Source organism: Coenobita brevimanus, chromosome 100 (assembly GCF_032717465.1).
Source record: "Coenobita brevimanus isolate Jiangsu-jjx chromosome 100, ASM3271746v2, whole genome shotgun sequence".
NCBI lineage: Eukaryota > Metazoa > Arthropoda > Malacostraca > Decapoda > Coenobitidae > Coenobita > Coenobita brevimanus.
The window spans coordinates 56,766,250-56,781,453 of NC_137053.1; the positions used below are offsets into that span (position 1 = coordinate 56,766,250).

At 39.3% G+C, this 15,204-nt stretch overlaps 1 protein-coding gene across 1 annotated transcript in view; it reads right to left on the reverse strand.

Moving 5' to 3' along the window:
- stj (voltage-dependent calcium channel subunit straightjacket) overlaps positions 1-15,204 on the reverse strand; it is a 504,277-nt gene that overhangs the window by 145,528 nt on the left and 343,545 nt on the right. The window contains exon 9 of the mRNA XM_080284182.1: positions 7,174-7,369. Within this exon, the coding sequence (XP_080140308.1) occupies positions 7,174-7,369 (196 nt within the window). The remainder of the gene's footprint in view (positions 1-7,173; positions 7,370-15,204) is intronic.

Consider the following 15,204-nt stretch of genomic DNA (forward strand, 5'->3'; position numbering starts at 1 on the left):
TAATCCAGTCCTCCCACCTGAGTGGTGATACATAGCATTCATCGACTGGTATTTCTTTTGTGTATTTTGTAGTTTTAAGAGCTTAGTTAAGGTGTTTTTCCTAGGCGTAAGTATTTAGCTTCTGTGTGAGTGAGCGAGTGCGTCTCATTGATTTGATTTGAAATGTAATGTTAAATTTATTTTTGTAATTAATAAATTTAACAGTTCTATTTCTTGAGCTTAATGTAGAGTAAATCTTGTTTCATTTCTCCATAATTAAGCTTATTTTCCATATAGCTCCTAGCTTGCATAAACGTTTTACTATTCATAACTGGTACTTAGACCAGTCTTGTATTAACTTAAAATCCGTTGTGCCAGGAGTTAATGCATCAGCAAGAACCTGATGTTATTATTATTAGTATTAGTTATTTATTGTCAGGGGTGATGTAACTTTCTCCAGAGGCTAACAGTACAGTAATTCAGCAATTGTGAGTAATTAGTCTCTGCTGTGTACTGTTGAGAAAGTTTATAAATTCTCGTTTTCAGAGAATCGTGCTAAGCCAACGTAAAGTAATCGTTGCTTGATGTAGCAAGACAACCATTGTCTCTGCTCTTCAATATTATTGAATATTATTATCAATTTAAATAATATTTAACCATTTATTTCAAAAACACAGTGATAATATAAAAACCCCGTGACAATTGGCGACCTCATTCCAGGATATTAACTCCTAGCTCTAAAGCTATTCACGAGATAGTGCTCACTCATTCATATTTAGGTATTTATCATTAAAGTTTATAGGCACAAGCTTACTGGTGTTTACCCTTAATTTAGCAAGTGAATTTTGCTTTATTAATCAAAAGAATACTTAACTCTAGTTTATTTTTGGTAACGCCAGACAATTTTATTCGCTTCTGGGAAGTCGCCGTACCCATTGTGTTTATTATTGAGTCTTCCCAGTCATTTACATTTTTGATTTATTCTTTGCCAGTTAACTAGATAAGACTGGTCACCACTAGCTTGTGTCTGTATTCTTTATTTGTATTTATTAGTATTCGTCGCTAAGCAGTCAGTGCTCAATTTCGGGTTGCTTAATAAATTAGCGCCATGGCTACCGCTGTATTTGTACAGGAAGCCAAAGATATGGGTCTCACAGACCCAGAGAAAATACAGAGTTACGTTCTTTCACGGTTCAATTACGAGCAAGAACGTGAGAAAGATGCTCGTGAAGAGCGTAGGATTCAGCGCGAATACGAGCGAGAACAGCGTGAGGAACGTGAAAGAGAGCGTGCATATGAACAAGAGCAGCGTGAGAAACAGCGCGAACACGAGCAGAAACAACGCGAGCTCGAGTTAGAAAAAGAGCGACAACAGCGCGAACACGAGCTAGTACAAGAGCGAGAACAGCGCGAATACGAGCGTGAACAACGAGACAAAGAACGAGAACATGAACTTGAAGTGCTGAAGCTCAAGCGAGATTCCTTGGGTTCAGACACATCTGGTGCAGTTGGTTCAAGCTCCACGAGCGCTCTCCCTGCACATGTTATGGTGACACCACACATCAAGCTTCCTTCATACAAGGAAAGCGAGCGAATCGAGCCGTACATAGCTCGTTTTGAGGACATGGCAGACATGTATCAACTGGATGAGGCAGCTAAGCGGATCAAATTCCTTAGTTTATTTGAGGGCCCCGCCCTCGATATTCTCCACAGAATTCGTGGAGACAATCTCACATATGAGATGATGAAAGCTGCACTCATTAAGGCGTATGGTCTCACAGTAGACGACGCCAAAGTTCAGTTCATGCGAGCTCGTCTCCAAGACAAGGAGACAGCTGTTCAGTTCCTTGATCGTCTCACAGCTTACTTAAATGAGTGGATGGAGAAAGATGAAACTCCTTCCATGCGTGAGGGGATAATTGACCTTATGCTGCGTACACAGCTAGAGAGGTCGTGGCCTGCTGAGCTCATAGCACAGCTTAAGATCTGCCAGGTGAAAGATGCCAGCCAAATGGCAGAGAAGGCTGACGCATTCTTTACTGCATACGGGTATCAAGCTCGTAAGCAAAACACCTGGAGCAAAAAAGATACTGCCAAGTCTGGGAGGCCGTCTCAGACTGAATCCCAGCAACAAGGCCGTTCTCAGAGTAATGGTCAAGGTCCAAAACCGCAGTGGAAGGACCAGGGGCAAAACACTCAGAAACCTGAGTGGAAGAGGTACAACAAGTACCCTAACCAACAGCAGTATCAGCCACGCAACCGACCTTCAGGACAAACTTTTTCACCACCAGCTCAAAAGAGGCAGGAAGCGAATGCAGCCTACATTCCTCAGCAGCAGCACGGTGGTCACGTCCCTACCAGTGTGGGTACTTCCCCACAGTTCACTAGTCCCACAGTGACAGTGAACCCCCCTCCACAGATGGCCAATGTTCCATCTTATAACCCACAAGGCACAATGTTTGCCGCATCAATTCAGCAGCCTCATGAGTGGCTAGCTGCTTCTTCCACAGGCCTTCCCACAGGTGACAGTACCTTCCTGGTTCAGCCAGGGTTTGTGGGAGACATTCCTGTGAAGGTCCTGAGAGACAATGGTTCCTCAGGTTGCTCTGTCAAGCAGAGTTTAGTTCGGCCTGAGCAGTATACAGGTCGACAGATCCATGCAAAGCTTATTGATGGATCAGTGAGATTGTTCCCTGAGGCATGTATCCAGGTGGCATCTCCATTTTATACTGGTATGACACTTGCAGTTGTCATGCCAGAGCCTCTATTTGACTTAATAGTAGGCAATATTAAAGGAGTCAAGGATAGTTGCTCCAATGATGACGCTACTCAGACTTCGGCTGCTGCGGTAACACGAGCCATGACTGAGGCTCCAGACTGTGTCACCCCAGTGATCATTGAATCGCCGCAAGATCTGATGTGTAGTCAACTTGTTGTACAAGAACAACATTCTGACCCGACACTTGCTGCCGTGCGGAATAAACAAAAGGGTCGAGTGATTAAGTATTCACGGGGAGGTCGAGCCAAGTTCCTTCGCAAACAAGGACGGCTCTACCATGAGTCACGAACACCCGAGGGCGAGGTTCGACTGCAGTTTGTCGTTCCCGCCAAGTACCGCCCAGCAGTGTTACAATGGGGTCATTGTCCAGCCTCAGGAGGTCACCTGGGCAAAAGGAAGACCCAGGGCCGTATCCGAGCTGACTTTTTCTGGCCAGGGATGGGACGGGACATAGATAGTTTTGTCCGTTCTTGCAGTGTGTGCCAAAGTATCACCACTAATCAGGGACATGCCCTTCCTGTGCCATTTGTAACTACACCTGTAATCTCTGAGTCAGTTGAGAGACAGGGTAGTGGTGAAGTGGGTGCAGACCTGACGTCTCGCCCATTGGCCCCACAGGACACATTATGTCCAGGGCCTGTACATACATATTATGTACCGTAAGTTAAGGGGGAAGTTGAGAGGCGACTTGAGGCTATGGAAGACCCAAGTTTGCATAAGGATTCTCAGCTTCCCGGTACTAATAGAAGTACTGTAGGTTAAGGGGGAAGTTCGAGAGAGAACTCCGCAGAGGCGACTTGAGGCTATGGAAGACCCAAGTTTGCACAAGGATTCTCAGCTCCCCGATATTAATATAAGTACTGTAGGTTAAGGCACAGGTTGAGGACCCGTGTGCAGTTCGAGGCTATGGAAGACCCGAGTTTGCACAGGGATTCTCAACTTGCCGACCATAATTGTGTGCTATAATTAATGGCGACCTTGAATGTACGTCGTAGCACTGACTGCTAGGCAGAGAGTAATTGTAACATAATAAGAATTTTGTCTCATTGACACTTTTGATGCTCCACCTTAATTGGTTTTGCAGGTTCAGCAATGGGTGTAGCAGTTTTGCTGTGCGGACCAGCTGATCATCTGCCGCACGCTGCTGCCTCTTCTCCTCTGCCTTCGTCGTCGCCATATTATTTACTGTGTCATTTAACACGTAGGTACAGTTACACTACAACTGTCACACCTACACCGTGTATTACATACACCACGCTACACAACAATTAGTTGTCAGTGTAAATGTAGCGAATTTTCGATCAGTTTGACCTGAGTACAGGATTTTCACCGTCGTCACGGAGTTTTTCCCTCAAGCTTGCTTCTATTAACGTAAATACGAGGTTTTTTCACTCACTGGCGACTGCGATTTTCTCCTGTAGCAGGATAGCACACACACCACAGTGTGAATCTTGTGTGACTGAGTTAGGATTTATATGTATTGAAATCATTCTTCTGAAGGAAGAAAGATTTAATTTTCATGGGGCGTAATGTCACGAATCAATTCGCGACATTTCCTTTTTGTGAGAAGCCACGAACTATTAGTGGAAAACTCACTGTGTATCGCTCAGTTAACCGTTTCTCTCTCCATTTCGGGGTATACTTTTCAAATCATTCGTCACCGTTTTCAGGGGTGACCGATTTGATGCACGTCACTAAGTGCGCTACTGAGCGATACAATTGTTTCTTTATCGTTCGCCTCTGCTTCCCTCAACCGTTAGCCACGCCTTGCGTCCTGCCCATACAATGTATTTGAATTCAGTCTTGTGTTTGCTGTGACGGAGGAAGGTCCTGTGCTCCAAGAAGTGTGAGAGGTCGCTAGCACCTAAGCTCCACTGAGACAGTTAATCCAGTCCTCCCACCTGAGTGGTGATACATAGCATTCATCGACTGGTATTTCTTTTGTGTATTTTGTAGTTTTAAGAGCTTAGTTAAGGTGTTTTTCCTAGGCGTAAGTATTTAGCTTCTGTGTGAGTGAGCGAGTGCGTCTCATTGATTTGATTTGAAATGTAATGTTAAATTTATTTTTGTAATTAATAAATTTAACAGTTCTATTTCTTGAGCTTAATGTAGAGTAAATCTTGTTTCATTTCTCCATAATTAAGCTTATTTTCCATATAGCTCCTAGCTTGCATAAACGTTTTACTATTCATAACTGGTACTTAGACCAGTCTTGTATTAACTTAAAATCCGTTGTGCCAGGAGTTAATGCATCAGCAAGAACCTGATGTTATTATTATTAGTATTAGTTATTTATTGTCAGGGGTGATGTAACTTTCTCCAGAGGCTAACAGTACAGTAATTCAGCAATTGTGAGTAATTAGTCTCTGCTGTGTACTGTTGAGAAAGTTTATAAATTCTCGTTTTCAGAGAATCGTGCTAAGCCAACGTAAAGTAATCGTTGCTTGATGTAGCAAGACAACCATTGTCTCTGCTCTTCAATATTATTGAATATTATTATCAATTTAAATAATATTTAAGCATTTATATCAAAATTATCGTGATATTATAAAAACCCCGTGACAATGAGCTACATTTAACCCATCCAACTTGGAAAGTCTCGCTCAATCTGAATTAAATCTTCTGAAGGTAGCAGGAATAAGATTTAAAAAACGCGGCGTCGGACTGAAGGTGTTATAGGTGCAAAGGTGCCAGAGGGGTTAACAGGGTCTGGTTCTAACCCCTCATCAACAGGCGTTCTCATCACCTGAATAAAATCGTCCCGCGGTAGCGAGAACAAGATACAAGAGACGCCGCGATGCAGAAGGTATGGTTGGATATTGACTAACTACATTCTCAACCCTTCCAACCCAAGGATGTCTTTTTCACTTCATTTTTGCCATCTCGGGACGATTTTATTCAGCTTTGGATAATTTTTTCGGAACTGAGGCGTTACATAGTCTTAATAAACCCCTACAATCTGAGACACCTTTCCTATGTTGAGCAAAATCGTCTGATAATAACAAAAATAAACCACAAAAGGTCTCACCGGATTCAATTTAAACTGAATAAAATTGTCCGAAGCTTGAAGAATAAAAGATAAAAAGATGTCATGATCCTGAACGGTTGTTTGAAATTTGTACTAACTGCTCTCTCAACCCCGCGACTATGATTACATTTTTAAGAGTTGTGCTACTCCCAGACGATTTTCCTCAACTTAGAGATTTTTCGAACTGGATGGGTTAAACATAGCCTTAACTGGCCCTTTCACCACAAAACGTCCTTACTGCGTTGAGCAAAATCGTCTGCTGTAGCCTGAAAACAATGTTATCAAACTGAAGGTGTTAGGCTGAACAAAATCGTCCGTCGATGGCATGGATAGGAGGTACCGCAGTACTGAAGGGTTTGTTGGATACTAATTATAACTCCTCTCTTAGGCTGAATAAAATAGTCTGGCTATGACATGAATAGATCAGACACAACAATCGTGATTTTTTTTCTTTGGTGGGGGTACACTCAATAGAATCGTCTGAATGTGGAAGAATATAAGACAAGAGACGCCACACTTCTGAGGGTTTTATTGGATACTGATTCTAACTCCCCCCACAAGCTGAATAAAATCGTGGATCAGTGGCAGGGAAAAAATTATCATTAGGTACTACGGTTCAGAAAGAGTTGTTGCAGGCTGACGCGAACCATCCCACTGGTAAAGAGCCAACGCAGGCTGAATAAAATCATCTGGCATTAGCAAAAATTAACTAAAAAAAATGACATTACGGTCCTGAGGGGGTTATGGGATACTGATTACTTTATTTTTGCAACCTTGAAACGATTTTATTCAGTTTACAGAGACATCAGGTTAGAGGAGGCTGGATGTCCCTCCCAAATCAAGACTTCAATAAAAAAACAAAAAACAAAAAAACATCTGGAAAGAGCAAGAATAAGACGAATAAGAGGTCACCGGGCTGAATCGGTCAACCACTTCAATTAAATGAGTTTTCATTTCTCTTACTACCACCACACAACGTTAATCAGCTCAGGAGAGAATTTGCCGGCTGTAGGGATTAGATGTAATGTATCCGCCTTAAGTTGCATAAAGTCGTCTGGCAGTAACAAGAATATAAAGGACGTTACACGGATCAAAGGGTTAACCCAACAAAGCTCATAATTATATAGTTGTCATGATACAGAAAACTACAAAATTTTCACAACACATGCCCACAACATACAAAGATATACTTTTACAGGTCCTCCCTAGTGCTGAACCGTCTGCAATGAAAGATATGATTATTCACTTTAGGACTGATGAGTTCCCACACTTTGTTCACCTGTCCGAGGAAGTAGGTGAACATCGTGACACAAATACTTTCCCATGTCAAAAACAATAATAAAATAAAAATCTCTTAATATCTAATAGTCTATACTGAATCACATACCTTTGTTGAAGCAAGCCATCCAGTTGAGGTCTCGCACTTTGGTCTCCTCCTGCCCAATGAGATAGGTGAACATGCGGACCTGGCGGTGGGGAGAGTTGTACTTGTCGAATATCTCGTCCTTGAAGTTGTGGGGTGCCCCGTCCGTGACCAGCATGATGGCCTGGTTACACTGCGACCCCAGCCCGCTCCGGTTATACTTTGAGTTTTTCTGTTGGTGGCGGGGCACAGGGTTGGAGGGATGGGTGTTAGTCAAAAGCCGATTACATCATGCCAGGAGGGAAGGAGGATTTTTATTTATGACGGTATGATTAAAACTGGGTGCGCTAATGTGTATGTAAACCCCAAATTTCTGAGGACCAAGGAAGATTTTAGTTGTCATAGTATTAAAACTGAGTTTGACAAGGTGTGTGCAAATCCCCCTTCCTAACTTCGGAATATGAAAGATTTTACTGACTTTATTGTTAAAATCGAATACACCAAGGTGTACATGCAAACCCCAAATTTGTGAGGAACATGGAGGATTTTTTAAAAGGATTTTTTGGCTGATCGATTTTTTAATGCTGAAAGTGATTGAATTCTTATTTCATTGTTATTTTTTTGTTATTTTTGTGGCTGACGGATTGATTAGTCAAAACACGTTTTATTTATTCATTTTAGCTTCCTTGTTCTATGAGTGACCGATTGCAGGATGACATGAGAAACGAGAATTATGTTTTTAGAAGAAGTTTTTATATTCAACAATTTATTGAAAACTAAGAGAGGATAATCATAATTGGGGGATTTCTTTGTGTTCGACTGATTGCAGATTGGCGAGGGTAAGGTGAAATTATCCTCTGCTTAATTTCTTATTTTCACTGCCCACCAAACAGACATTTGCATTATTTCTCACTATAGAAGAATGCACATCATTTTCTTGTGACTTTTCCCTCGAAAGCAGAGAAATATAAGCCCTAATTCGAGAATTATGTTTTTGTTAGAATTGTTTACATATCTGATTTTGTGTCGGGAACAGAAGAAAATAAAGGAAGGACATATACCTGTGTGTATTACAAGGGAGTGAGTGAGACAGTAAGGCAAGGCTACAGAGAGTGATGTGACAGCGTTCCGATTGTGCACTTATAAAAAAAAAAATAGTTGCAAACGAGAATGAAAAGGAGACAAAGAACTAATCACAGTAAATACTTGTAAACATACTTGTACAATTCGCATGCAATGTTGATCGTGGTTTTAAAGCGGTGAGTAACAGGCTTTCACGGTGTTTGATAACTATGTATAACAAAGAGGGTTGAGCATGCGTCATTCACCGGAAAATATATATAGTTATAATGACACGCTAACCTGACGGAGCTTATTCCTTTACCCCTTTACCCTGTAATTAAAGTACAACACTCCATGGGCTTAAACCTTTATATCTTACATTTATCTAAGGAGCTTGCATATTTACAAGTGGTTTACCTATTCTATGTTTGAGTAACTAATACTTTCAAGTCTTAACTGTGCAGTATTTCCCTAAATTCTAAGTATTTACAAGTACACTATTATTTCCAAGTGTCTAACTCGCATTTTGTTATAGATTATTTACATGTAGATATCTAAGTAACTCGTACACTTAGTTTTCTTTTTAAGGTACAATATTGATTACAACGGAGTGTATATTAGTGTATGAATTATTTTTGTGTCAGAAATATACTGTTTGTTTAGCCTGTATGTAATAGCGGTGCACAGGAACTGACGCTGAAACCTCGCCATGCCAGCTCACCAATTTTCCTACACATACAAATTTGTATGGATGGGGAACACGTAAGTAAACACACACACACACACACACACACACACACACACACACACACACACACACACACACGCAAACGTATGCACAAATTGTTCAGTAAGTAATGAAATAGTTACGGATACTATGAATGGTTCCCTCTTCTTTCTTTTTCCTGGATATTTTGGTCTAAATGCCCTCCCTTTTATCCTTGGTAGCCTACAACCTGGATCGCTTTCTCCTCTACACCTGTTCGAAACTAAGTCTAACGAGTTGTATTTCACATTCATCCAAACGTCACTTCGTACTTTTGCATACTAAAATGCCAAATTGTTCATTAATAAGCCTGTTAAGACTGTTCCTTAAGGTACCAGTTTTCCACAATTTAACTGGATCATTTATCCCTTTGCACTAGTTAAAAACTGTGTCGAAATCTACAGATGTTTTGCTACACTTATCAATAATAATTACAGTGTTTGAAATCTCCCCACAGAACTGATTGTCTGCCATAGTGATACTCATGCAGTCAACGGGCAAAACTTTAATGTTCCTTCTTCCCTTACGTTAACTGGAATCCAAGGCATGGAGGAAGATGACTTACTGTGACTGTACACCTGAACTGAGCAAAGAAATAGTCATCAAATTACAACAAAAGTAAAGGCAGTAACCCAAGCCCTGTAAAGCTGAAGTGGACAACCAACTTCAACTTTTGCTGCAATGTTCCTGGAGACCTATTAAACATGAACATTAGCCTCTCGTTTTCGGGTGTCATATTATGTAGCCTATACTCGAGTAAGCTCCACTTCATACACTCGCTCACCACTTTGAACTGGTTAAGTGTGAGACAAGTGGTAGCGAAGCAAAGCCAGACACACACCTAACTGGTAAATTGTCAGAGCGATAGGAGGGGAGGGGGAGGAGGTGGGGCAGGAACCATCAGCTCCTCTAACTCCCCTAACCCTCCTCTTTCCGCAACGTTTCCCATCCCACACAGTTTCCAGAAAGGTGAGTGCCTTGCTACTGCTTCATTAGTGCTTGTCTCACGCTTAGACATTAGAAGTGGCGGGCAGGTGTACAAGGCGGAACTTTCCTCAAGTCCATGGCTCGAAAGGGTAATGCTTCATGTGTCACATGTGTACATCACTGTTTTTCGCCAAACTTTAAACCCAAATAGATATATTTTGACATACAAAAGCTCTCCGACTCTCCTTTTATGCTCTTATTTCTCAGTAATGACTGCCAGTCACAACATCCATGACAGAGGGGAGAACCGTGCGTCTACTAAGTCTGCAGCACTGAATATCTGTATAGTGGGGAACAATGAAACACAAAATACTTGAAAAAATGAGCAAACTGAACATACTTATAGAGCTTTGTGATACTTGTGTAAGTAATATTTGTTATTTTCAAATCAGTTTTTAAGCATAAAAATATATTGTGATAAAAGAGAGCATGGAGGTATTACTGTATATAATAATTACATGTTTCAGTTAAACTATACTGCAATTGTAATGCATGCACACACACGTTAATGACATTAGGACAGCTTGCTTGAGTTGCAAAATTAGCAGAAAATGCGAAGTATGCCATAAGCACAAGGAAATCTTTATAAATGGTAAGCGCATACTTATCAGTGTGATGTATTTTACCATTTCATTTAAGGCTAAAGGCATTTTTTTTATGCCAGTTCTCCACCTTTTGTCAGAATGGTAAAATTCTAGTCTTGATGGATGCGTAGGAATTAACCATTTTCTTCTTGCAGTGAATGTATAGCCTATAGGTGTTTCGCTCACAATAAACTCAGCAACTTTGTCAGTTGCTGGAAGGTCTTGTAGTTAATGTGTTCTTTTGCCATTAACCATTTAAGTCCTGGAATTTCAACAGGCGAATTCATCTAGTATAACCATGACCTAGGTACTAATTTGTAATGAGGGTGTTGAAATTAACCTTCGCACAACCTTGGCCGATAGGCTAAAAACCTTCTGGTGTTTTATCTTTTTCAGCTAGAGTTCTTCACGTTGCCTTCAGCATAGATGTTCAGTTAGATGGCATACACAGGGGTGACAACTTTCTTCCGTCTCCGCAATAAATTGTCAGCAGCATTTACCAGCTTCATTTTAGCCATTCATTTATAACCCATGGATAACATTTTATAAAGAGAGCATCTCAAAGGCTATATTCATTATTTACTGAACAATCCTCAAAAATGCTAGCACTGTCACAGCCCTCACATATCACCAGCCACTCATTTCATGACTTTCATTCTGCAGGAGTTACTTGCTACGCATACAGACTGTGAATCCAGTGTAACTGTCAGCTTCTTCAGAGCGGAGACAAAATGTTTTTAACTAAGTGTTCTTATCCTAAAGTACTAATTTCAGTTGTATAATACAAACAAAAGTGCAGCCTATAGTAAATCACTTAAGAATTGTATAAGTAGCTACCCGAAAGTCCTCACAGGTTAAGGAACTAATTAGATTTGGATTTATCATTAGCTTAATTTTGTGGTCAAGAAGAGAGTTAGCAGCAACCACCGTCATCACGTCACCATTCACATCCTCAGCATCACACCATTAGTACCAGAATCATTGAGAATCATACCATGAAGATCACAAGGAGGAGGGAGCATGGCCAGGCCCCACCATCACAGCGAATTACCATCATCATCACCACCAACATATTTTGACCAATAGTAGGTGCAGTGCAGGAATCAGGAGCCGCAGCGAGGCATTACAGCAGCCAGCAACAACGGGGCATGGGTGGGACATGTATCGAAAGGGAGGAGAAGTCGAGGATTATTAACATGTTGCTGCCACACAAACACATATCCTAATGAATTTTCTCTGTGCCACCTTTGTTTTTCTTCTTTTAAGCATTAATAGATGGAGCATTTATGGTCTGTCCATCAGGTGAAAGGGTCTGCTGGGAATTTTGGCAATTAAAATTTTGCTTTGTTTCCTTTATTCTATAAAAAAAAAAAATAATCAAAATTCTTCAAATCATACTAAAGTGATGACAATTACTGTGACTTTAATAATATTATGATCTTGTGATTGCATCAGTGTTCGTACTGCATTCTGCTTATTAATTTGTTAGAATCTAGTGACTGAACTCTATTACTAGCTGATCTTTTTCGACTTTATATAGTGCAAGCAATTCACGACAGAATTATAAAAGCAGACCAATGAATGAAATGGTTTTTTTTTTTCTTCTTCTTCCATTAGACTCACTAATGGAGTTATGTAGTGACTGAAAACTTGGATTAATACAAATCACAAAGCTTACTCTGCTACAAAATGTGAGGTTTTTACTTGGAGCAGTACGGTTTTTCAGTTCGAGATGAGACACAAAATTACTGACTGGTACTCTATATGCTTATTTTTCCGACTCCAGATGAGGCATAGTTACTGATTCTACTGTAACTTCATTACTTTTGCGAATTATTTGATAGAATACCGAACATACACTAAAGGACTCTGAAAATTCTTAGAGGACAAACTATTTTTCTTTAATGTAGATATAAAGAGACAGATATAATTTCAGGTTCAAAAATTGTCAGAATTTTCAGTGACTGACATTATTAAGCTCCGATTAGAAGCCAAAGACGATCATATACTTTGGAATGCTGCTGTCGGGTGAACAAAGCTGACCTATATAAACATGGAACACTGACTTGCAATGTGGTTGTCTAGAGAAGAGAATAAAATGATTAGCGATTGAAATTTATCTTGGAATTTATTAGTTTTTTGTTCTTCATTCTATTAAAAATTATATCCAAGTTATGAAATTCACATATATAGGAGCTTATAATTACTGATAGCTTTGTATTATGACTTCCCTGCAGCCCTTTTCTCCTTGAGGCACAAGTGAATTCTAGGGTGGAGGTGCAGAGCTAAACAGACAGGTGCTATTCTGGTCCATCGCTTGAGGGAGAATGAAAGAAAAATCACATAAGTGAGTAATAATAAGCACTGATTTTTCATATATTTACTTTGAAATACCACTATAACACTAATGAGGAAAAACTGCATGTACACGTGAAAACAATATTGTAGTGTCTTATTTGCTTGCATGAACTGTGATACATGGCTACATAGTGCAGAACAAAATTGTTTGAATGATTGTTGAAAGTTAAATGGCATTAACTTTTCCACATTTTTTCATGGGAAGGCTATGATTTTGTACGGAAGGAAGTTGCGTGAATGTTGGCAAAAATTACAATGGAAAGTTGATTTGTTTCAAAGGACTGGGATACAATTTTAAACATATACCTGTATTATGAATTAAGAAATTTCATGATTAAGTGAAATAATAATAGTAACCAGTTTACCAGTGAGATTAAAATATTATTAACGTTACGCAAAAACAGTTTTTTAAAATAAGAATGAAAAAGCTAGCGAGCAGCAGACTGATATGCACTGGAGCTCGTTTTAACAATTTTGGAAGATCTGCATTCACTGAGAGTGATAAGAAATGAACATACAGATTATTTTGAGAGATGGCAGTACATTGTAACAGATGCTGTATATAATCCTTTTAGTCGCGAGGTCCTTTGTAAGTTGAACAAAAAATGAGTTACTTGGCAGTGGCATAAAAAGTCGTCATAGTGAAGGGGTTAACATTGTCCAAGCTAAAACTACAGAATTAAGTGGTAGTGGGAAACGACAAGTAATACCGAAAGCATCAGTACGAAGAGGTTAATTAAATTTTGAATAATAACTCATGTAGCACTACAGTAACAAAGCAAATGGATAGTTATAACAAAAACTCATTAAGAATAGTTTTTCATAATGATAATATCATTGAGGAAGTAGGTACAACTCTGACAAATGGGCTATCAGTTTCGGAACATCAGTCATAAAATGACTTTTTTTTTTTTTTTTAAGAAAGCTATAACCTAATAGATAATTTTCTAAAGAGAAATATGTAGTCAGTTTTCTTGGAAAGCCTTAAATTTCCAGGGATGGCAAATGAAGTCATTCTAACTTTATCACATGAAAATCAATCATTGAAAAACTAAAACAAGCTAATATATTTAATTATATGCTAACTCAGATATTTCGAAGAAACTATCAGAGTTCTTAATTTTTTATGTGTTCCAGTGTGGAGAACTTTCAACTCCCTTTATATTACATTTCTCGGCCCTTGACGCTTCAGCAAAACTGTTTTTTCTGTCGGGTTTTAGATGAATTACTCATTAGGTTATTGTAATACTTTGCATCTGATCTCAAAAGTCAAACCCCTAAGGAACTCTGATACAATATGTCATTTTCGTGTTCTTGTAGATGAGATGAAACACTCAGTATGATTTCCAGTGGAAATGGAGATGAATTAACTGTTAATGTTAGGTCTTGCAGCTGAAATTGCAGGTACTATTTCATTCGTGCTCTGATATTATGCACGAAAATTTCTTTAGTGTTTTAAGATGATTCATTATAATTGTCCATTTGGGATATTATGTCCAATTGGAAAGGTCTCCCTCAAGCGGTGGTCCTGGATTCCCCTTGCCCGGGTTAAAGTGCCGATGTGTGCAACTAGTGAGAAGATCCCCAAGTGAAAAATATATCAGAAGTCATAGAGATAAATGTTTCTTTAAGAGACATAAAATAGAGAGGGACAGTCATCATGTAGTATCACAGGTAGAGCATAATCAAAAGTATTATCTATATATATGCATATGTATACATATACACATATATATATATATATATATATATATATATGATGTGCAGCAAGTAGTTGGGTGAAGTCCTCGTTCTTATGCTGAAAATAAAGTAAAAATCAAATATTAGGAAGTTGTTGACTGGTTGTCATTCACTAGGTGAGCTGTGTGGAAATTTTCAAATAATCAAGAGTTACTCAATTCCAAATTATTTAGCAACAGAAGGTTGAAATGAGGGAACCTTTTTTGATAATTGGGGTGAACAGGGGGAACTGAAAGGTAATGGGCATATTTGCTAATTAGAATTTACCAGTTGTTAGTGTTCGGAATCATGGTAAATCTTTTGAAATTCATTTTCACTCTGGTGGGTGTTGAATGATACGGGGGACAAAGACTTTTGCTCTTTTCATTGAAGTCATTAGGAATTATATATAATTTCATTTCCTAGTGATGTTTTACTCGAATCACTTTTAAGAAAATAATTGTTGAGGCAGTAGAATGAGTGAGTGGTTGTTGTGGAGAGAGAGAGAGAGAGAGAGAGAGAGAGAGAGAAAGAGAGAGAGAGACTGTGCACTTGTGCGAATCGTGCTTCCTGCAAACA